Source organism: Polypterus senegalus, chromosome 1, assembly GCF_016835505.1.
Source record: "Polypterus senegalus isolate Bchr_013 chromosome 1, ASM1683550v1, whole genome shotgun sequence".
NCBI lineage: Eukaryota > Metazoa > Chordata > Cladistia > Polypteriformes > Polypteridae > Polypterus > Polypterus senegalus.
In genome coordinates this window covers 157,483,924-157,509,003 of record NC_053154.1, presented here as the reverse complement: position 1 = coordinate 157,509,003, position 25,080 = coordinate 157,483,924, and the positions used below count along the sequence as shown (strand labels likewise).

Here is a 25,080-nt window from a genome sequence, read left to right as displayed (position 1 = left end):
CTAATTAAATCAAAGTACTGTATCTTCTGAAATTATTCCTTTTGTTAGCAGTATTAAATTTTTATTTCTTTATTTCAATACAATTTGAATTGCGAATATTCAAAATGCTCAACTATAAATTATTTTATATGTGATCGTATTTATATTGATATTGTATTCTCTGATTATGTTCAATAAAGTTTTATTTAAAAAAAAATTCGTTCTTTCCTAACGGACGCGTTTCATTGTAACACTGTAGCTACAGAAACACATTGGTACCCTCCCAGTATATTAGTGTCTAAGAATATCATTCTGTTTGATTCCGTTTAGTTGCTGAAGCTACTGTTTAATTAAAGCTCAATAACGTTTATTTATTCACTTTTTAAACTCTAAGTAGTGGAAACTATTTTTAAATGTTTATTTCTATTTTTGCCGGTGCGGTTGGAATTGTGGGCCGTGTTGCTGTAGGATCAATTTCACTGCGGCCAAAGGCGGAAGAGCGGATCCGAAGGCTGGTAGACTCTTGTGGTACAGTTTGATGAGCTTGTAAACACCTTTAGTAAAATGAAGCCTGCCGTGGACGAAATGTTTCCAGAGGGTGCTGGACCCTATGTAGATCTCGATGAGGTTAATGTCTTTTTTTAATACTGCCATTGAATAGTAATTTAGTATACATTATACATTTCTTTGTTGTTAAAAGTAGAATATTATAGGCAAACCAGATGAAGAATATGTTGTACATAGATCGAGGTATATACTGGGTTATTAATGCTTTTAAAGTAAAGGAATTGTCTTGGTGCCGTCATTCTAATATGAGCTAAGGCGTAACGGCTTAAAAAGAAACTGCCAAGCAACATCGTATTTGCTGAACGAGGTGCTTGTTTTGACCTTTTTATTACTTCGTTTTATAGAAGGAGCATTAACGACGTTATTTGCAAAATGATGCCACTGACAGCGCAACTGTTTTTTAATGTATCTTTCAATTTTGACACAGCAAGCTGTAGTTACAGTACATAGTCATTATTGAGAGTTTTAAATCGCTTAATACGAAAGGTGAATTTTACAATTTAACAATAATATATATGTATATATTTCTAAATGAAAATGGAAGAGAAATACAATTTGAGAAAATGTTAACACATACGTAGGATTTAGAAGTCTGTATAGCTTTAGGATTCATTTGTCCCTTAATCATTTTAATTTAATTTAACGATTAACTTTTTTTGTCCCTATTCTAAGTGTGCGTTAATTAACTGTATTTCAGGCTGGGGGAAGCACGGGTCTCTTGATGGATTTGGCTGCTAATGAAAAAGCCGTTCATGCAGATTTTTTTAATGGTAAGTTATTAAATACATATTTAGAAGACTGAAAAACTCACTGATTAATAATTATGTATGTTAAAAGTTATTTTGTCAAAGGTATCTGGCCACTCATAAACAATATGTGTGGCAATTTTACTGAACATTTTGTTGTACTTTTTTCATGTATTGCTATTCCTGACATACAGCATTTATGTACGTTTTATAAAGGCATGATGGTTAATAGCAAAACAGATTAAAAGTAAAAATAAAAAAATACTGCAGTGGTGAAATACTTGATACATTTGACATTATTTAAAACCTGATAAATAATGGCTTGGAACATGTAGGAGTGAATCTACATTTTAGGTACATTTTGCTTTTATCTATCTTTGTGGTTTGTCGTAGCCTGAGGCTTACTGACATAGCCTGTCTTAGCTTGTAATGAAACAGTGGGCATCTGTTAGTTTGCTTATGAAAGGCCAGTGATAATACCTTTTTATTACATGGTAAGGTCTGTAATATCCTGCCGTCTCCTACCTCGAGCTAAACATTTCAATTAGTTACAACTTGTACTTCACTTACGTTAACTCCAGCTGAAATGTTGAATGTATGTATTGTACAGACACTTCATATGAGAACAAGCAATTAATAGGTATAAAAGTATTGTGTTCATTTCACATTACAACTGTTTTCTAGTTGGAACATCTGCATTAGAGTATAAATACAACAGGATAGCATTCACTCATATGTTCAGCCTTTTCATATATACTGTATATTTTTTTCTCTTTGTAATTATTTCAAAGTCTGTAATATTTCTGTTGTTGAATTTAAGGTGAAATTCTGTGGTGGCCTTTTTACATTTTTCTGCTTACTGTTAAATCATGTGAATTATTTTCTGTTTTAGATCTAAAGAAAACGATTCACTAACCTTTTCATTTTACCAAGTACAGAACAATTTTAATCATAACGCAACACATTTTCAACATAGAGTTTTGGAATAAAAATTCAGTGCAGTTCATACACCGCTGCATAAAAACATTTGGTGCTTTTTTTAGAGGAACTTTAGATATGTCAGGTAGTAAATGCTATCTGTCAAAAGTTGCATTTTTGTGTATTGCACTTTGCAATATATAATTTAAGACTATTCAGGTTAGAACAGAGATCTAGTTAAAGTTGAGCTGGTTGTAAAGAGGTAAGATGTAAGAACTGTAAAACAATTGCTGGCATAAATTAGTCTCCATCCCAGCATGACTTCCAGTCTTACACTAATTTACCCACAAATTAAGACATCTGGGTTTTACTTTACTGTGGGGAACCTTTTAAGGGAAAACAAAATGTGGCCAACAGATTTGTCAGCAAGAAAAAGTCCACGTCAACACGTTTTTGCAGCTGGGGCACAAGGGGTTGAGTATAACATCTGCTTTTCAGTTTCTTTCATAATTACAGTATAAGGACATTAGCAGATCTTACATGAGATTTTATCAGGTAATGTGAAGGTAAACTGATTGCAAAGCATATATAAAATTATGCTGCCAACTACCATTCATTATTTCTGTCAAGCAGAGCAATTTAAATTTATATAATGATATTAAACTAAAGACCTGAGTCATCTTTAGTCAAATTACTAGGCTTGGTTTTGCTTTTTTGATTTTCTTTTTCTTTCTCTTTAATGGAATATTTACATCCTGTGATTTAATCTTTGACTTATATTTTTTTTAAAATTTTTTTTAAATCTAAAGGGATTTGAATGGCTTCTTTCTGTTAAAGTGTGAGGTAATGGATATGATTTTGTTTCTGCTTTTCGAAGACTATGTACCAAAATTTGGCATTGTATGACTAGAAAAAAATTACATTAATGGGAAGATGTGTGTGACCTGTGGTATCTGGCACCAAGACATTTGTAGCAGCTCCTTTAAATCCTGTAAGTGGCGATGTGGGACCTCCATGGATTGGATTGTCTTTCCAGCACATCCCCACAGACGCTTAGTCAAATTGAGATCTGGGGAATTTGGAGGTCAAATCAGCACCATGATCTCCTTTGTCATTGTCCTCATCCCATTCCTGAACAATTCTTGCAGCGTGGCAGGATTTATTATCCTGTTGAAAATGGTCTTAGCCATCACGGAATACCATTGCCATGAAAGGATATATATGTTGTCTGCAACAATCTTTAGGTAGGTGGTACATGTCAAAGTATCATTCAAATGAACGCTAGGATCCAATGCCAGGTAATTTTGACACATAAACAGATAAGTTATACAGTAGTTATGTAAGGAAGAAAAGGGTAAAATATGTGAAACAGTCTGAAACTTTACCATGAAAATCAGAATAGCTCAAGAATAAAAACACAAAAAAGTTTGGGTTTGTTTCTTCTTTTTTTGGCAGCTGGCAAACCAACTGTAAAAATGCATTGTCACCCCCTACTGAACTGAAGTATGCAGAAGAATTAGGATGGTGAAACCAGTACCTACCATGCACAGTTTACATATAAAAAAAAAAAAAAAAAAAACAACCTTTCTAAATTAAATAGCGTTATATAACCCAGTTGCCTGCAAGTACTTCAATATGTTTTTATGATTCCTTTGGGGTCCTTGACTATATCCAGCCAAATTATCCAGTGTCACATGTTTATTTCCTATAGTGTGCCCCCAGACATCCTCAAACACTATTCGATCTCTTTTCGCTGTTCCTTTATTTCACAGAGTAATATTTTCTGTTTGTTTGCGCTAATGCAATCTTTACTATCATTTTTTTGAGACTTTCGAATTTTCCTACTTCCATTATCTCTAACCTGCTCTGCATGTGTATCGCGCCAGTGTTTTTAAATTCTTTACGACGTTCTACTTTGTCATCTAGTCTTTGTTTTTTTCCTGCCCCGAGCATGGTTAAATCTCTTGGCACAAACTCTAGTCTCGCGGGACTTGAAAGTATCTCTCTGAAAAAAGTCATGTCTCATCCCAATTTTTTTTTATATAATAGAGAGATAAGACAGACGTTTTATGGTTAGATAGTTATTAGAGTTAATTGAAGGCAAAAGGTTTTATGATAAAGTATATGCACAAATCATGGTGCCAGAGAATGGCATTTTATTGCATGTTGATTAGTACATGCAAGTGAACATTCCATCACACTCTGCAAATGACAATATTTATCCTATAAACATAAATGTAGATATTGGCAGTGGAGTTGTTTTGGAGAAAGTAGTGAAGTTCTCTTGCTTAGGTGTCATGTTATTTTGAATACAGACATAGGAGTAGTCACAGCACTGAAGGCAAGGATAAGTGGTGCGTGGAAGAAGTTTCAGAACCTGTCCTTCTCAAGTATTGAACGGAAAAGTTAATGAAAGCTGTGTGAGTAGTAATAGTAGTAGTATGCACAGTGGGAGTTGACATATGATTGATAAAGGTGGGACATGAAGCTAAGGTGGAAAGAAGAAAGATGAGAATGATCATGTGGAGTGTCACAGAGTGAGAGGAAGATGAATGCTGGTTTATATAAAATACTTGTATTAGAGACAATAGATTTTGTGCTGTAGAGAAAGGGACTAAGGTGACTTGGGCATGTGGAAGTAAAAGCAGAGGATGATTGTGTAAAGAGGGGCACCAAGATAGTGGAAGCCCATATGCATGCCAAAGAAAATGGAAGTAGTGGCAGATGTTATGAAAAGTATGGGTCTTGCCTAAAAGAATGCCCAAGACCACTGATAGCGGAGGGAAAAACTGAGGGCCATTTTTAGATGCAGAAAAATGGCCCAAAAAATGGATTATTTTGATTTCTTTTTTGTATATTTTAAAATAAATGTAAAGTATATTTGTTAGAAAATACATGGATGCAACACTATTACAGTCAAGTAATCCCTGCTAGACAGTAAGACTTTAGGGACTTTCAATACTAGACTTGATGTTTTTTTAGAAGAATTAAGTGGATAGATTAAGCTTTGTGGGGCTCATCTAGATTTATTTTAATGTTCAAACCTGTAAATATATGCAATGTATGTGTAGTATGTATATAATGTGTCTGTATATGTATATATGTGTTATGAGCAGTATATATATTAAATCTGTATATTTTCTTTTTTAGAATCAGGACAAATAAAGGTTTTTTTGTTATAAAAAAAGAGTGGTTTATATTCCTATTTTCACTTGTTTATATTACAATAAATTAGAATATTTTGTGAGCATTGATTTATAACGAGAATGACTACATGAGCCTTTTCACTGCCAATCAAAAAGATCCCCATACGAAACCAAATATTTATTTATGAGACAGATTTTTGTGAAATATGCATTTTCTGTTGTTTGTAAAAGCTGTCATGTAAAGTTAATCAATTATTCTTTTTTGTATTGCCTGTTTCATAAACTTCACTATCATGTATTTGTATCATAATAGTTTACATTTTGTTGTCTTTCACAGTGCTTCTTTAAAAATGTTTTATTTTTCTGAGTTGTTTTTCTTACTGCCTATTAACATATAATTTAATGTCAGTGTGACTTGGGCAGTGTTTATTTTAATTAGTTTTAGAAGAGCAGTTTATCAAATTGCTATGATATTTAATAAAAAGAACTGGGACAATACTGCAGGTGTATTCCAATTAATTACACTTAAGTGTTGAGTCATTGTGATTTGTTTTAGACATTTGCCTAACAAAGCAGGTTTTGGAATGCATTATATGGGCACAGATGACCAAATGAAATTCCTAGAATCACTGTCAGTTCTGTTTTCAACTGTTGTTCATATGATAGTGACTTGTTTGTTGAAACTTTTTTTATTATATGTCCTGTGTATTTTGTGCTTCATGGTGTAGTTGTGAATACTCCTTACTGTAAATACAGCCTTTCTCTCTTTTATCTTTAAATTCTACATAAATTGTTAATGTATGTAGAATTATTTGGCTATGAAAAAAAAGGCATCTACGATTCTTTTTTTCCCTTAAAATAATGCCTCAGAAATATTTTAATTTGTTCTTGTATTTGTTGCCTAAAGAAACAAATTTGATTATTTACATACATACACACTATATATATATATATATATATATATATATATATATATATATATATATATATACATACATACAGTATATAATGTTTGTATGTATATGTGTGTGTATGTGTATGTGTGTATGTATGTGTGTGTGTATGTGTATATATATATATATATATATATATATATATATATATTAGTACATACAAACACCCATTCACTGGCCACTTTATTGGGAACACCTGTTCAACTGCTTGTTAATGCAAATATTTAAGCAGCCAATCACATGGCAGCAACTTAATGACATTGTCAAGTTGAAACTAAGCATCGGAATGGGCAAGAAAGTTGATTTAACTGACTTTGAACATGACAAGGTTGTTGGTGCCAGACGGGCTGGTCTGAGTATTTCAGAAATTGCTGATCTACTGAGATTTTCATGCACAACCATCACTAGGATTTACAGAGTCTGAAAAAGGGAAAATATTCAGTGAGTGTCGGTTCTTTGGGTGAAAATGCCTTATTGATGCCAGATTGGTTTGAGCTGATAGAAGGGCGACAGTAATTCAAATAACCACTTGCTACAACAGAGATATACAGAAAAGCATCTCTGAATGGATAACACGTCAAATATTGAAGCAGATGGGTTACAGCAACAGGAGACTACATCATGTGCCGCTCCTGTTAGTTAAGAACAGGCAACTGAGGCTGCAATTCGCACAGGTTCACCAAAATTGGACAATAGAAGATTGGAAAAACATTGCCTGGTCTGATGAGTCTCAATTTTTGCGGTGAAATTCAGATGGTAGGGTCAGAATTTGGCATCAACATGAAAGCAAGGATCCATCCTGCGTTGTATTGATGGTTCAAGCTGGTGTTGGTGTTGGTGGTGGTGGTGGTATAATGGTGTGGGGTATATTTTCTTCGCACACTTTGGGTCCCTTAGTACCAATTAAACATCATTTTAATTGCCACAGCCTACCTGAGTATTATTGCTGACCATGTTCATCCCTTTATGACCACAGTTTACTCATCTGATGATGACTACTTCCAGCAGAATAACACACCATGTCACAAAGCTCAGATCGTCTCATACTGGTTTCTTAAGCATGGCAATGAGTTCACTGTATTCAAATGGCTACAGTCACCAGATCACAATCCAATACAGCACCTTTGAGATGTGATGGAATGGGAGATTTGCATCGTGGAGGTGCATCTGACAAATCTGCAGCAACTGCGTGATGCTATCATGTCTATATGGCTCAAAATCCCTGAGGAATGTTTCCAGCACCTTGTTGAATATGTGTGCCATGAAGAATTACAACAGTTCTAAAGGCAAAAGGGGGTCCAACATAGTACTAACAAGGTGCGCCTAATAAAGTGACCGGAGTGTGTGTAAATTTTTTTTTTCTCTTCATTCCACATGCTGCTTTACATTTGTTCTAAACCTCACCAGTAATTTGGGGCCTCTCTATTTATAATTGCTTATTTTGTAATACTTTCTACTGAGTATTGTTTTAATAAATTGTTTAAACTGTTTTTTCTTTTAGATTTTGAAGATTTGTTTGATGATGATGATATTCAGTGACAAAAGCTAGAATGGACAGCACATTTTTCAAAAAGAACTAATTCATCCAAAGTAATATATGCTTGTCTACTGGATTAAAAGAAATTCCTCTTTCCCTTGCTGGGAAACATGTTGACTGACGATGAGATTAAATTCTGTTTTCACCTGCACACCAGAGCTATTTTGTCTATATTTTCTTCTAATAAAGTATTCTTTTAAATTACGTCTTCATTTTGCCAGCTGTTTCAACATTCTAAAAATACTTTGGATTCCATTATTTCTGTTAAATTATTACCTGATACCTGTTTCAGACTTAGATTGTAGGTTTACTTTTTCTCCAACACCTGCATTTGAAAAACTCTGTTTATAATTATTTGTGTAATACCTCATTGTGGCCTATGCTGAAAAGTCATGATATAACAGATGTCAAATGATTAATGTATTTAGCCTAAGACCAAATAGTCTCCAAAAATAAAGGTTTCCTAAAATTAAATAACTCTTGATCATGTTCACATATAAAGTGATTTTTTTTTAAATGATTACTTTAAAAATACTATTGTAGTGGGAGAGCATTTGCCTACTTTACTCAAATTAAAATTTAAGTTTAAATATAAAGTGAGCCGCAAAGGTACAAAAGAGTATGCAGCTCTTTAGACTCTGATAGTTCAAGGAAATAGAGTGTAAAATTAACACTTCTAGTTGGTGGATTAAAAAAGTATGTACACCTTTGTTCTTATGAAAAAAATAGTTGTGTCATTGTATCTTTTTAAATGGTAAATATTGTATAGAAGTCTAGTATTGATCTTCATCAGGTCTGTCATATTGTCTGATAAACTGGTCCCGAGCTATTAGAATCACTTTTCAAATACTTTACAACTGAATGCAAACCTTTTTGACTTTATGAACTCATAGAATTACAAAAAGATAATTCAGTATATAAAATATAACAGAAACCATCAGCTGGAGAGGATTAAGATAAACTTCTTAAAGGTTTAGGTAATGTGATTTGTACTTGCAAGTAAGGTCAAGCTTTATTGATCATTACAGTATCTGCTGAGAGAGGTAAAATAATAAAAATGAGCTCTTATTTCATCTTTTCTTTATGCTTTGTTTAAAATTTGGTCTCATGAGGGCTGTTCATCTTATTGTAATCTCATCATAAGCAGAATCCCATTACACTAAACAATGTTCATGGTGTTAAAGACTGCACATTTCCATTACAGGAAAAAATCCATATTTGGAGAGCATTTTTTCATAGTGGTTTTAAAAAGTAAAAATTGCCTGAGATGATCATTTGGCCTGCCAGTAAAAATGCTTTCTGTTTTTGATGTCTTTTAAATACTTAAATGGTAGTAGAGAATTTTTTTCATGCAGTGCTATGAAGAGGCATAATAATAAAGCAAAATTGACTTTGGGTTGTTTTTATTGGGCTTGGGAGCTAACGTTTGTCCAAAGAAAGATCATGAAAAATGATAAAATGCTAGAGTCTTGATTTGAACTTGTGATTGACTGCTGGTAACTGAAGCAATACTGTTTGAATAAGGTAGATATGAGCAATCAATGGATGTTCTTCATTTATTTTGATGTTAAGTTGACATATGGCGGTAAAGACTCCCATACTATTGATGCGTTTAGAAAAAAGACGATTATTCTTGGGTTTGATTATTAGAACATGCCTTGTGCTACTTAAATTTGTGCCTAAATAACTTTTCCTATGTGTGGATTAAACAACATATCTCATTTGGGAATGTATCACAATTAGAGCCTCATTCATTTGCCTAGTATGCCCCTCAAGTGTGAATAGCTTAATACGAACATATTTTTTCCAAGCATACTTGTGAAATGGATTGGGGTAGCACAAGAAGAGATTTTTAGTTTAGAGAAAAATGAGGTGAACAGTGAAAGACACAAGTGTATTGGCAAACGTTTTGTCCCTCACTGCTCTTGTTTTCCAGGTTTGATACCTTACCTGGATACTTTCTTTGTGAAGCATGCACGTACTCCTATTTATTTATATGTCCTAAGAAATGTGTATTAATATAAATGGAAGCTCCATATTAGTCGATTATGAGTGTGTGTCTGAAGTTTTCTGCCTAATGTTGGTATTACAAACTTAAACTCTAACCTTAGTAAAGGCAGGTTAATAATATTATGGTGGCATCAATTGGGAATTGTCAAGGAGCACATTTATTTAAAATCCTTGAAAACAGACTATGTCATTTACCTGAAAGGATCTTGGTAAAATGGCCCATAAAATGTGTTTTTTTATTATTTTGAATCCTGAGGTGAAAGAAAAAAATTATACCCCATCAATGTTTTTAAGCATCACTTTCATGATTTTTTTTTTTAGAATCCCAGCTGCTTAATTGGTCATTCCACACAGTCACCATCAGCCAATCCCCTGGCAGCTAACAGCATGAGCTCTGCATGTCATCCTCCTTTTGTTTTTAATTAGCAAGGTGCCATTTAAGATGCTGTGCTGTGGAGAAGTTCAAGGTGAGGTGTGCAGGGGCCCCACAAGACAGAGAGCTTTCTTTGCCTTTTTTTGGTGCTTATCTGTGCAGGGCGCCAGCAGCAGCAGCTTGTTAAGCTGGTCTCCTTTTCCAGCAAGGTAAAGTTCAACTTGCATGTATCTGTCTTTGTTTCCTTGAAGGTGTATGTGCATGTATGTAAGTATGTATGTATATAGATATAGATATGTATAGAGATATAGATTTATCTATCTATCTATCTATCTATCTATCTATCTATCTATCTATCTATCTATCTATATATATATATGTATATGTTGTGTGTGTGTGTGTGCAATATGTACAGGAGTGTAGACCTTTTTATTATTTGTAATAATAAGACTACAACAGCTAAAATACACTCCTTAGCCTGTACACAAAAATTCTATGCCTGAAGGGGCCAAAAAAATTCAAAGGTGCTGCAGTGCCTTTTTGAGCTTATTTTCATATATCTTTTTTAAACATGCTTATGGTTTTGCCTTCCTTAAATGTAAACTGGTATCTTAGTGAAAGTCAAAGGTACTATAACATATTTATTACTAATAGATATCTTTCAGTTAACTATAGGTATTTGATCATAGTAAAAAATAGAAAACGTTTAGGTGGGGAACTTCATTTCCAGTTGTGGAACAGGATAGAGGAATGGATGGATGAAAGTTATGTTTCATCAAAGTGTAGAATCGGGACTTCTTTCAGAATGGAATTAACAAAGCAACTTAATTATTTTAGACTGGTTGTATTACATAAATATCTGTATTTGTGCAAAACAAGAATTATTGGGGTGTTTATTGGTCATAGGAACCAAATTCAACTGATGCAGCCAAGATCTTACTAATATTTGAGTGTTAGCTGCAAAAATGTTATGTTCCCAGTCATACAGAAATCTATATAAACACATGCAGTATGTATATATACACACCAATAGAGAGATTTTTTTTTTATTATTTTAAATTAAGTGTCAATAGATGATTTTTTGGTATATGAGAAAATAAAAAGTGGGGAAATGTCCCTGAACAGGACAGCAGTCCATTGCTGGGGATACACACACCCCTAACAGTGACATGTTCTGGTGTTGATATACAGTAGATCTGTCAGTTACCCTAACTTGCACATCTTTAGGAATGTAGAAAGAAAATCAGGGAAACACTTGGAAAACCCCATGGAAATGCAGACAACAACTCTTCATTCTTCACATTGTGAAGAATATTAAGTTAACTGCATATAACAAATCTTACCCAGTGTGTGTATTTTCTTTTAGTTGACAGTTCTAACAATATCTTCTCAATACTCACAACTGCATTATTTTTCAGCACACTTCATCACATGCTTATTTTTGCTGAATTGTATGTAACCTATACACTGCTTATTTCAGGTTAGTAGCAAAAAGTCTCCAATCACCTTTGTGGGATTTATCATCATTCCAATCATCAGATGGACTCTGTAACAGATGTTCTAAGATTTTAAACATCTGTTTATTCTGGGTGTATTTAAGAAACTTGAACAGCATGATTATTTCAGTAATGTGACCTCTCAAACTCTTCTGAGAAAGGGCTTAAAAATTCTTGATGTATCTTATAAAACTGGGCATATGTGTGATTTGTAAATGAAGCTGTCATGCTAAACCCACTACTCGTATGAGTCTAAGCAAAGTTTTTGCTACAACTTAGTTGGAGAGAGGTATTTTTGGCCCAATAGTTACTAATGCCGCCTCATAACTCCAGACACCTAGAGTCATTTCCAGGCAAGTTATCATGTAAGTGGAATTTCAGTGTTCTTTCCTTGACAGTGTAGGTTCTCTCTGGGTGCAGCAGTTTTTTTTTCCACATCTAAAATACACGCACATTACCTTAATTAACCACAGCAGACTGGCCCAGCATAAGTATGGGTGTGTGAGTGAGTGTCCCTCACTGTGGACTAGTGTCTTATCCAGAGTAAGTTCCAGTATTTTTCTGATGCTGACAGGATAGGCTCTGGCTCATTCCAGTCTTATATTGGGATTAGTAAGTTTTGAATATTAAAGGATTAATGGAATGCATATTTAGCAGTTGAATCAAAATTGCAATTTATCCTTACACATATGTGAACATTCTCTCTTACATACGCACACATAAATATATAGTGTGGTACACAGAAACTAAGTAAGCAGTAGACAAAGAATATCCATTTAGAAATAACATTTATGCTTTTGCCCACCAAATATCTAAACTGAAAAGGTTTACTTTGTAAAATGCTTACATTAAATGGCACAATATAAAATAAAGATGGAAGTAGTAGCTGAATAGTGCAAGGATGTTGAAACAGTTTTTTTATAATCTAAATTATACTTTGTTTAGTGTTGTGAAGGTCCTGCAAACATGGTCCATGCTGAGCGAGCCACCTTCTCAGTCATCCTTACTGGAACGCTTCTGGTGACGTGTTTGTTACCCGGTAAGTTGGGAGTAAAAGGGTAAAAAGGATGGATTGCTTTTGGACCCTTTTCATAGCTTAATATTTCTGGAATTCTGTCATGCTTCTGTTTTTCCCCCATAACAATTCTGTTCTGTAAAATGTACACTGGTGTATATTGCTAAAAAGGTTAGTAAACCTCAACATTTTCTCTTTTATAGAAGACAGTATTGATTAGAGTGTATTTGTAAAGAAACCACGAGGCAAATGGGTAAAGGGTGCATGATTTAGAAATAGTCTTTCAGGTTTCAGTTCCAGCTCTTCTTTATGAGGTAGCTGTGTACCAAATAATGAGCGTCCCTGGGATTTTGGGCGCTTGCCCATTTACCTTCAATCTGCTCTGCATTGCGTTACGTTTTCTATATGCTGCGGGCCACTGCAAAACCCCTTTGTCCTTAAAATCCCATTTTGTCTCACTACAAATGACAACAAAAAGTCTGTGTCCTGAAAAACATTATGCATTACCTTGTTAAAAAAGCCACCTTAAAAGTCAATATAACATCTTCTGTGAAATTTAAAGACCGACAAGCTCACTACAGTGAAGTCAGAATTTATATTAAAACAACTATTTGCCTCAATCAAGCATCTTATTTTCTAATGTGAGCACTTGTCCTTTAATGAAAATGTGTGATTTCATGTCTGATTTTTTTTTTTTCAGTTTTCTTCTTTTTCTTTTGGCTGCTCCTGTTAGGGGTCGCCACAGCGGATCATCTGTTTCGCATATTATCCTGTCCTCTACATCTTGCTCTGTCACACCCATCACCTGCATGTCCTCTCTCACCACATCCATAAACCTTCACTTAGGCCTTCCTCTTTTCCTCTTGACAGGCAGCTCTATCCTTAACATCCTTTTCCTAATATACCCAGCATCTCTCCTCTGCACATGTCCAAACCAACACAATCTCGCCTCTCTGACTTTGTCTCCAAATCATCCAACTTGAGCTGACCCTCTAATGTATTCATTTCTAATCCTATCCATCCTCGTCACACCCAATGCAAATCTTAGCATCTTTAACTCTGCCACCTCCAGCTCCGTTTACGGCTTTCTGGTCAGTGCTACTATCTCCAACCCATAATAACATTGCTGATCTCACTACCATCCTGTAGACTTTCTCTTTCACTCTTGCCGATACCCATCTGTCACAAATTACTCCTGACACTCAGTAATCTTTACATGTAGGATAAGCATTATTTCTTGAGTGCCATTTTCAGTGTTAAAGGAGGTGACTTGGGATTGCACCAATGACCAAATCCCCCTTGACAAGTTAACATTCACATTTTAACTGCAAGTTCTCTATAACCCTGCTAGAAGGATGTGAAACTGCATCTATGATGACTGCAGATACTTTAATGACATGTAAGAGGTGCACCAAGCAAAACTCTGCCTTAATGTCCCTTATTCCCAATATGAAATTATTATTTGCACATGGTAGCTAACTCCATCACTTTATGTAATTGCCCATTACTTTCAGTATCCTCACACTAAATCATTAAAGGGGCAACAGTGAAGGTGAATGACTGTTCAACACAAATATCCAAATAATTACAGCCTTCCTTATTTGCTTCCTGCTTCTTAATTTCTGAAGTTACATTCAAAAAGAGACAAGCAGCATAATTGATAAAAACAGTTAGCTAACACAGGAACACAACAGAAATGACTCATCTTTCACACAGTGGGAGCTAATGTATTGTGTTTTAAAATAAAATGGATCAAAAAGAAGTTAAAGAAGCACCATACCTCAGGCCAGCTGGGTCTGGGTGCACATTACAGATTATGGTGCGACCTCATTTCCTAATACAGTGCTTACTCTAGTTTCTGCCACCTGAAGCTTTCTTATAAAAAATAATTGGCTGCAAATCACCCTTCTATGGAAAATGTGTGTTTTTTTTTCTTTCTACCAGAAACCTGTAAGGGTAATCACAGGTAGCAGCAGATGCCTTGTGTTTGTTTATGGGCACTTTTTACAAGGAAAGTTGCCTGTGGGCTCTCTCTTTGTACTTTTATGGCCTTTAAAGAAAATGCCAGTGGGCCAAATTGAAGCACGGCTCATGATGTGAGGCAAACCTTGTAAAGTAGCAAACCTGCTGCGTTCACAGAGCTCCTTTCCACATCTCTTTCTCTCTGTATTCTCTGATCAGCCTTCATTTGGTATTTACCTTTGTGCTGCACTGTAAATTTTTTTTTATATTTTTGTAGACTTTCTGGATGCCAGCCCAGTAGGCAAGCGGCTGAAAGGAGATGGTAAGTGGATTTCCGAAAAAACAAAATAGACATGGGGCCACATGCAGGGGATATTTGCTTTCACACCAGTACTTCTTGATCTTTATCTTTGCTAATTTTTTATTTTAATTTTAATTTTATCTGAGTCTTATTGCCACAAGCATTCCAAATATCAGCAGCAGTGGATAGCAAGGATTATATTTAATTGATTTTTATTTTCATCAGGTATTTCAGAGATGAAAATGTATCACTGGGTAAAGCATACTTTACCTTTCAAATGATCATGATCTAAAATTTGAAACCTTTGTCATCATCACATAATTATGCCGGTAGCATTTTCAGTCAATGCGAGATACTGATTCCCCTTATAAAATAGAAACATTTCATTGCAGTGATTAATCAGTAATGGCTGCCCCCATCACTCAGGAGATAGCACTGTTGTGCAAAAATTAAATAAATAATCCTGCCTTAGCAATTTAAAGTATTGCTAAAATGTAAGAGCAAACAAACCTAGTCTGAAATTTTTCATGCTTTCCCATTGTGCTAAATGCAATTTATCTAGAAAAATATTTCTTTTTTTGGTATGTGAACTTTTCTTTGTTCAACCCACCACTGTTCTTAGCTTATGTTTGATTATGTGTGTTCACTTTTCAATTCTGCTTTGGAGCTTGAAGGCTGGAACCCATTGTTTGATTTTTATGACACAATTTGAAGATGTTTAATGTTTAGGAGAAGTTCTCATCATTATCAGGAATCATGTTGATTCATTATGTGCAATACAATTATTGCATATAATTTGAAATAAATTGGAAATTTTTGAATATTCAGTTGTGCTTTCAGTGTTTACAAAGAGATTTTTTTTACTTATGTTATGTGGTGGTTGTACTGTATGACAAAATAATAGGTTGATAGAGCTTTATTTTTTGTGCTTTATTTAAGATATTTTTGCCCATCATTCTGTCTCCACTGGTGCTGGTAGCCTGATACATTTTGAAATGCAGTGTCTCTCCCTTGTTTCCTCATGCAAGGTTTACGACAGATTTACAAGAGAACTCTCCAATGTTACTTCTGCCACTCCAATCTTCCATGGCTCCTTCCGAGCACCATCCAATATATAACAAAACAAACAAATAATCAAAGGCCTACTTAAAATGAGAACTATCTAATATGTTCTCAGGATTCATTGTGATGGATATATCAAATTAATATTTTTAAAGAAACAGAAAGAATAGGAAGCAATAACTATTCTACTATAGAGTACGTAAAATGAGCACAGTAAATGTAATCAGGTACAGTAGGTGAAAATAGTTCAGACAAATAAATAGAAGGTAAAAGATGAAAAATTATTACAGTAGTGAAAAATGCATACATTAATGTATACATAGAGAAGTGAAGGTCTGTGATACCGTTTGCAAGCAAGAAGTCCACAGAGGGAGAAAATGAATTGTGTTTCCACACCATCTCACATTTAAAACACGGGAATAGGAAAATATATTTGTTCTACCACAAAACTGCTAAATCACAAGAAATTTTACCGTGACTTTTTTTTGCGCCCCTCTGAACATGGCACAGCTATCTGACGCTGCATTCTGCTTCACTACACAAAAAAAAATTCCGTAGTAAAATGACCTGTAATTTAGTATATATGTACTTGAATACATGTATTTTCATAATCCAATGTCGTTTTGTGATATCGTACACAAAAAAGATGTATTCCTTGTAATTCAGCAGAATGTGTTGTGTCAGTTAACCAATGCTCACATGTGTAGTGTTCAATGGTCACAAATTAAAAATTCCATTGTAAAAATTTCCTGTAATTCAACATATATGTGGTGGAATGTATATCATTTCACATCTTAGTGTCACTATTGAAGATGGTGTATAAAAGAAAAGATAAATAAATAGCAATATAGTAGAAAATGGTGTGTCAGTTGACCATATGTTCCACAGTAACATTTCTTGTTATTCAGCATATTTGTAGTGTAACACGGGTATTTTCGTATTCCAGTGCTGTCTTTGTGAGATGGTGTGCAAAGAAAAAGAATGTGGCAGTTTACAATTTTTAAATAGTGAATGTTGAAGAATAGGTTTTTAGCGACCTCTACTGGCTAAATATGCAAAATACTGCAGAGTTTAAGGTGGAATAGAGACCCCAAATAAGTAGCTGGCAAGTAAGTATCCAACTTCAGGATACTTAAGCTGTATATAATTGCAGCTGACACTCCTCATATCTTCTGGCATGATCCAACACATCGGCTCCCCTATGATATATAAATTTGAGAACCATCTTCAGATGGACTTTACAACAATTAAGATGAAAAACCCCAGCAGTTACCAAGAAAAACAAAATTCAGCTACTGTCCAGACGGCAAGAAAATCAAAGTGTCAAAATACACAAAATGAAACAAGTTTGGGTGTGTGGCAGTTTGTACCCTTAAAAACGTTAAACGGCCAGAAGCAAACGTTAGATCCATTAGGACAGCAGTTAGAAAAGGAAATTAGGACAGCCAGTCATGCAGTTACTATGTAGTGCTGTGTGAACAGATGTTTTAAAGCATGTGGGGTTACACCCATAGTGTGAACAGATGTTTTAAAGCATGTGGGGTTACACCCATAGTGTGAACAGATGTTTTAAAGCATGTGGGGTTACACCCAGAGATTTGCTTCCTTGCAGATCTCTGTCATGTAGGACAGGCACACGTGCAAACCTATGACAAGGCGCCTGCTATCCCATGTACCCCTTCCTGAGGCGCCGGATGCTTGACAGGATGCAGTGACAGTCTCTGAGCACTGGGTCTAATTTGGAATTGTCAGTTAACCTGCCCTGCAAGTCTTTGGGGATATGAAAAGTGTACCCAGAGAAACCACTAATTTTGACCGAAAAAGAAAAATTATTCTTTAAAAAAAATGTTAATTTTTATTTCATTGCACACAATTTTCTAATTTTGGAAACATTTCTTTTGCTTCCTTTTTAGGAGGGGATAATGATCTTTCACTTATGAAGAAGTCAGAAGTGTTGGGTTCAGCAAGAAGGCTTCAGCGTTCCAGGAGGAACATTAACTGGTATAACCAACATTCAGACTTCTGGAACTGGTACAAGTACTTCAGTGACACTGGCAATCAAGAAGGGGTAAGAGCTAAATATGGCTGCCCATTTCCTGTCCTTATTTTTTTTTTTTTTTTTTTTACACCTCACAGCAGACATTTTGCTAAGCCTGAAGAAATTTATTTATTAATTCATGCAGTGAGCTTAAAGTTCTTACAGTAGATACACATAAAATTAGGTCGCCTTCTAGGGTTCACTTGTATTAAAATACAGTATATGAGCCACTCTCTGATTTCTGTTATGTGAGCATATTCCTGTAAAACTGTGAGCTCTATTAATGCTACTATGATTGACTAATTACCATATCAGAAACAGCTTACAATTTGCTCTCCTTGCCATCAAACAAACTGTATTTTGAATTATTCCATTCATAGCAAGACTACTTGGTGTTTTCTAATGCAGTTAAAGAGATTTTTCTTTCTTTTTTTCATTTCAGGTCAATGAATTAGACAGGATGTATCTGAAGTACCTACAAAACAAAAATCGAGCCGAAGGAATGCGGTCTTATGACCTGTACCTGCGCCACCTGGGTGACATTTATAAGGCCTGTGCTAATTCAGATAACCCCAACTGTATCTCTGACATGACAGGAAGGTCAAAGCCTGACGTGAAGCCCACCACTCCACCAGCACCTCAGGCTGCCCCAGTAAAAGGGTGTGATCCGTACAGGGATCCTTACTGCCAGGTTATGCGAGTAGTCCCTCAGGCCCCAGCACCTTACAAAACCTTTGCACCTCCTGCTCCTCCTGCTGGCTATTATTACATTACGGCTCCCGCACCTTTCCTAAGTGCTCAACAAAAGTCTGAACTGGCACGTATCTGTAGTCCCACTGACGTTGAGTGTCTTCAATACCACCTACGTGCTGCATATGGCTACACCTCTGGGTCTGCTTCCCCTTCCTATGCCTTTCTAGGATGTGATCCTAAGAAAGACCCGTATTGTCTTCAGAAACCAGCAAAAGATGAACCCTACCACCGTTATCCTAACTGTGACCCCAATTATGATCCTTACTGTGTTCCTGAAAGACAAAGCCCTGCACCACTTGCACAGTCATCTTCAACCTCTGTTAGCTGCAACCCACTTTTTGATGACAACTGCAATCCTCTTACTGCAACTAAATTTCTCAGTGAAGAGCAGAGGGCTAAAGATGAACCAGCACCTGAAAATGGCTGTGACCCTCGTTATGACCCATACTGCAATCTTCCTAGCCCTTCCCAAAGTGACCATACAGGCAGTTCTCTTCAGCGTTATCCAATGACTAAGGGAAAAACTAAGGAAGGCTATGACTGTTACATTAATTATGATGAGGAGTGTTACCCTGTTCGCCAATCGCAACCTTCCCCTGCAGGCCCATTAAATGCAGCCAGGTCCCTATTTGACTGTGATCCATCTGATCCCAGATGTCCTCTTTTCTCCAGCCGCAGGAGGTCTGTTCGTGACTGTGATCCTAGCTATGACCCCAACTGTCAGGTCACTAACTCATATTCTAACTTGTACCCCCAGATCCAAAATTCCCAGCAAAACTGTAATCCTTACTTTGATCCTAACTGTCGCCAGAGTGCAACCAATACTCAATCCTACCACCCCTACCTAAACCCAGATGGTTACCGTGATGGAGTGTACGAACCAGATGAAGACTGTGACCCAGAGTACGACAGAAATTGCCGTCTACGCCGTCGTGAAGAGAAGAACAAAGGCCCTGCTTCAGAGTCCACACGCCATGAAAGAAGCGATACTCAAGGTGATAATGAGCAGATGCCAGCTCAAGATGAGCCAAGACACGGTCACAGGGATACCTATGAAGACAAGCACACCTCTGAGAGGATCCCTGCAGAAGATCCTTACAGGGAGGAGGAAGCAAGAAGAGAGGATCCATATCACAGATATGATGAAACACACGAGGGCAGCGAAAATGAATATCCAAAGTATGAGGAATCGCAAGGTGGGTATGAGCAGGCAGATGATAGCACCAATGATGAAGACTACCGGAAGAAGTAAAATCAAATAATTCTTCACCTTGTGTCAAATAGAGCATAAGGCTTCACTCTGCAAGCCCATTTGAGCAAAAATGTATTGCGCAAGACAGCGATGAGCTAAGGAAGACTTTGTCCTATAAAAAAAGGGAATGGGATGGAACCTGCTGAGAAAACAAGCCTGCTTTTCTTATGTACATATGGAATTCACTTTCAGCTTTAAAAGCAAATGATCAGCCTGGTGAAAGTTTCTGTAATCTGTGATGGTAGGGGGTAGCGTGCCTAAGTGTACTTGAAATGGGTCTGCAATCTCTTCCTCTATGTGCCTTGAATGTCTCTTAAAGAGTATTTAATAATGGGCTCTGCTTGAAACGTCTCTGACCCTAAACGAAGAACGTTTGGTTTTATTTTCAAATAAAAGCTTTCAATAAAAAACTAGATTTTCTCTACCTTTTTTGGGGATTAATACTCTTTTGTGTCATTTTAAAAGATAATTCCATATAGTTATACCTTGTAGTGGCCTATTTACAATTTAAAAAAATACCTTTTAAATAAAGTATACAAAAGAACACAATAAAAGCAGGAAATTAAAAAATGACTTTGGATGAAAGCCAATATCAGAAGTGTTAAACAGCAAATTAAAAAGCAGATAAATGAAAAATAGATCTGGGTTGCCTGTTCCTCTTTATTGCTTTGGCATTGGCGTTGGCGTAACAGACTGAACGTTTAGTCTGAGGAAAGGACATGATGGAGAACTGTCATAATATATAATTCAGAGAAAGGATGCAAAATGTATAAATAAATAGAGAATCAGTTACAGTCTCAACATTTCTGTGTCAAAGATCTAAGATGTTACTTTTGCATTGCATTTTTAATGCAAAATTTAACAATGGATAAATAACTATACTCTCCTTGAAGTGGGACTTAATTTTCTTTGCCCATTTCTTCTTGCTAACATGTCTCACAATTACTACAGTGCACAAAATAAGCTTCAGAATTTGCATAGCAGTCATATTTGATACACATGGGCGTTGCTTAACAGCTTTTGTTGAGCAGTTATTGCATACCAGATATCTATAAATACATGGAATTTTTGCACTAGTTACAATGACCTGCAAACAAAATTAAAAACACTGACCCGTTCAAACACTAAGCAATATAAAACTGAAACATACAAGTTTGTACAAGAAGAGATGGATGTGGTGTTTCTCCTTTGTTTCAGCTTATATATGTCTAGTTATTACCCAATACATTTATTATTTCAACTAAGGGGCTTTGCCCCCTGCTGTCTTCACTTGCCAAACCCTGGCCTGTGCTACACGCCAGCCACATTGCGTCTCTGCTGCTCGCGTATGTGGATTTCACTTTCACCAAACAACAAATCTTTTAGTTCTCATGGATGCGCCTCTTCATTGGGAAGAAACACTACTTTTCCCTCATGGCAACGTGAATTAGATGATCTACAAGTTTCCAACTTAAAGTTTAAATAAGTTTAATAATTACCGTTTGTTTGCACTAATACGATCTTTACTATCATTTTTTTGAGACTTTCGTCTCATGTGTATATTGCCAATGTTTTGGAACCTCTTTATGACGTTCTACTTTGTCATCTCCTCTTTTGTCTTTTATTTCCGGCCCCAGGTGCGGTTAAATCTCTTCGCACAAAGTCTCGCGGGACATGAAACTATCTCTCTGAAAAAGTCACGTCTCGTCCCAAGCTAAAAAGTCTCGTCTCGTCCCAGGACTTTTTTTTATATAATAGAGAAATGCATTTTGAAGGAGCCCAGCCTGGCAGCAGAATGGTGAACTCACTTCCCTCACTTATTGACTGAATCCCACCGCCCAGCGAAGTGTTAATGCAGTTTTGCATGTTTTCCTCCTTTCACATGGTGGTTTCTGTGGGTACTCTTCTCATATCCCCAAAGACTTTAACTGTTAACTGACAATTCCAAATTAGACTCAGTGCTCAGAGACTGTCACTGCATCCTGCCAAGCATCTAGCGTCTTAGGAAGGGGTACATGGAATAGCAGCCGCCCTGACATAGGTTTGCACATGTGCTTATCCTACGTGACAGAGATCTTCAAGGAAGCAAATCTCCTGGGTGGAACCCCGCATGCTTTAAAACATCTGTTCACACAGCACTACATAGTAACTGCATGGCTGGCTATCCTAATTTCCTTTTCTAACTGCTGTCCTAATGGGTCTAACATTTGCTTCTGGCCGTTTAACGTTTTTAAAGGTACACGCTGCCACACACCCTAACTTGTTTCATTTTGTGTATTTTGACACTTTGATTTTCTTGCCATCTGGTCAACAGCTGAATTTTGTTTTTCTTGGTAACTGCATCTGAAGCTGGTTCTCAAATTTATATATCATAGGGGAGACGATGTGTTGGATCATGCCAGAAGATATGAGGAGTGTCAGCCGTGTTACACTACATATATGCTGAATAACAAGAAATGTTACTGTGGAATTTTTTATATGTGGCCCCCTGAACCTGGCACATGTGAACATATGGTCAACTGACACACCATTTTCTGCTATATTGCTATTTATTTATCTTTTCTTTTATACACCATCTCCAATAGTGACACTAAGATGTGAAATGATATACATTCCACCACATATATGTTGAATTACAGGACATTTTAACAATGGAATTTTTAATTTGTGACCATTGAACACTACACATGTGAGCATTGGTTAACTGACACAACACATTCTGCTGAATTACAAGGAATACATCTTTTTTGTGTACTATATCACAAAACGACACTGGGTTATGAAAATACATGTATTCAAGTTCATATATACTAAATTACAGGTCATTTTACTACGGAATTGTGAACATTTGGGCAACCAAGCAGAATGCAGCGTCAGATAGCTGTGCCATGTTCAGAGGGCCACAAGAAAAATACACAGAAAAATTTCTTGAAATGTAGCAATTTTATGGTAGAACAATATATTTTCCTATTCCCGTGTTCTAAATGTGAGATGGTGTGCAAAACAAAGTCCCTTGCAATATAACAGATTGTGATGTGCTGATTGGCCGTATGTACACAAGTGCCATGTTCAGAGTGCCACAGATGAGTAAAAAACAGTACTTCAACATACTGTATATATAGTGGAACTCAAGTAATTTCATATTCCAATTTCATCTTGTGAGAAAAGTACAAAAGAAAAGCTCATTTTACAGAAATATAGCACAATGTGGTGTGTCAGTTGGCCATATGTACCCAAGTGCAAAGTTCATAGGGTCACAAAGAAAAAGACGTCTTATAATTCAGCATGTGTATGGTGGAACACATGTAGTTTATTATTTCCCTGTCTTCTTTACATATTACATATGTATTTCCAAATGGCTGTATCATTTTTGAGACAGCATACAAAAAAAAGCTAATTTTATAGAAATATAGTAGAATGTGCTGTTTTTGATGAACAAATGTTCACATACACCATAATCAGTGTGCTACAAATAAAAAATCCCACAGTAAAATTTCTTGTACTTCAGCATACATGTAGTGGAGCACATGTATTTTCGTATTCTAGTGTCATCTTTATGAGTTTGTGTATAAAAGAAAAGATAAGATCATAGCAATTGATGCAGATGTCACAATTTTCAAATATTGTATGTTGAAGAATAGGTTTTATAGATAGATAGATAAACAGATATAGATTTATTAATCCCAAGGGGAAACTCACATACTCCAGCAGCAGCATACTGATAAAAAAACAATATTAAATTAAAAAGTGATAAAAATGCAGGTATAACAGACAATAACTTTGTATAATGTTAACGTTTATCCCCCCGGGTGGAATTGAAGAGTCGCATAGTGTGGTGGAGGAACGATCTCCTCCGTCTGTCAGTGGAGCAGGATGGTGACTGCAGTCTGTTGCTGAAGCTGCTCCTCTGTCTGGAGATGATCCTGTTTAGTGGATTCTCCATGATTGACAGGAGCCTGCTCAGTGCCCGTTGCACTGCCACAGATGTCAAACTGTCCAGCTCCATGCCTACAATAGAGCCTGCCTTCCTCACCAGTTTATTCAGGTGTGAGGCGTCCCTCTGCTTTATGCTGCCTCCCCAGCACACCACAGCCCTGCGGCGCTCCTGTGTTGCTGACCACAATGTCAGACCTGCAGTTCCCAAGATGCACATACTGAGGTCTGTCTTTAAGATAGTCCATGATCCATGCCACCAGGTATGAATCTACTCCCATCTCTGTCAGCTTGTCCCTAAGGAGCAGAGGTTGGATGGTGTTGAAGGCGCTAGAGAAGTCCAGAAACATAATTCTTACAGCACCACTGCCTCTGTCCAAGTGGGAGAGGGATCGATGTAGCACATAGATGATGGCATCCTCCGCTCCCATCTTCTCCTGATATGTGAACTGCAGAGGGTCGAGGGCATGGCGGACCTGTGGCCTCAGGTGGTGAAGCAACAGCCGCTCCATGGTCTTCATCACATGTGACATCAGAGCATGACATCTACTTGCTAAATATGTAAAATAGAGCAGAATTTAAGGTGGAATGGAGAATCTGAATATGCAGCTGGCGAATAAGTAGGTAACTTCAGCCTCAATAGTGTACAGTGCATTAGGTCAAGGTCTCTGGAAATTGAGTGTCAGTTTAAATGGGGAGCAGCCAATCATGTTTGCCAAAACTATCACGGCACAACCTTGTTCCAAATGAGATTGTTAACTGTGATTAAACACAACCAATATTAAATCGCTTTATAAGTAATTTACCAAGTTAAAGACTTTTAATATTATTTTTGTATTACAATAAATGTAAACTTGCATCTGCCATGCACTGCCCTCAGAAAAGACTTGTAGTTCATGTAGTCATTGCTGCCCTCTGCTGGGAACTTTGAACATTACACTCTTAACAACAGCACAAACTGTGTAATGAGTATAAGTAGTCTATGGTCCAAGGTTGCTGGGTACTTCAATCAAAGTAAACCCCCCACACCCCCCCATTGGCAAGCACCCCCCACCCAATT

At 36.3% G+C, this 25,080-nt stretch overlaps 2 protein-coding genes across 2 annotated transcripts; both read left to right on the top strand.

Moving 5' to 3' along the window:
• The first annotated feature begins 245 nt into the window (after nt 1–245).
• cops9 (COP9 signalosome subunit 9) lies at nt 246–8,320 on the top strand. The gene is made up of 3 exons (XM_039760952.1): nt 246–606; nt 1,244–1,316; nt 7,811–8,320. Exons 1-3 carry the CDS (start codon nt 544–546, stop codon nt 7,846–7,848), a joined length of 174 nt encoding a protein of 57 aa, XP_039616886.1. The 5' UTR covers nt 246–543; the 3' UTR covers nt 7,849–8,320.
• A 1,973-nt stretch (nt 8,321–10,293) lies between these two features.
• Nucleotides 10,294–20,537, top strand: and1 (actinodin1). Its single transcript, XM_039760940.1, has 5 exons — nt 10,294–10,438; nt 12,671–12,764; nt 14,980–15,024; nt 17,979–18,133; nt 18,546–20,537. Exons 2-5 carry the CDS (start codon nt 12,692–12,694, stop codon nt 20,106–20,108), a joined length of 1,836 nt encoding a protein of 611 aa, XP_039616874.1. The 5' UTR covers nt 10,294–10,438; nt 12,671–12,691; the 3' UTR covers nt 20,109–20,537.
• Nucleotides 20,538–25,080: the final 4,543 nt, after the last annotated feature.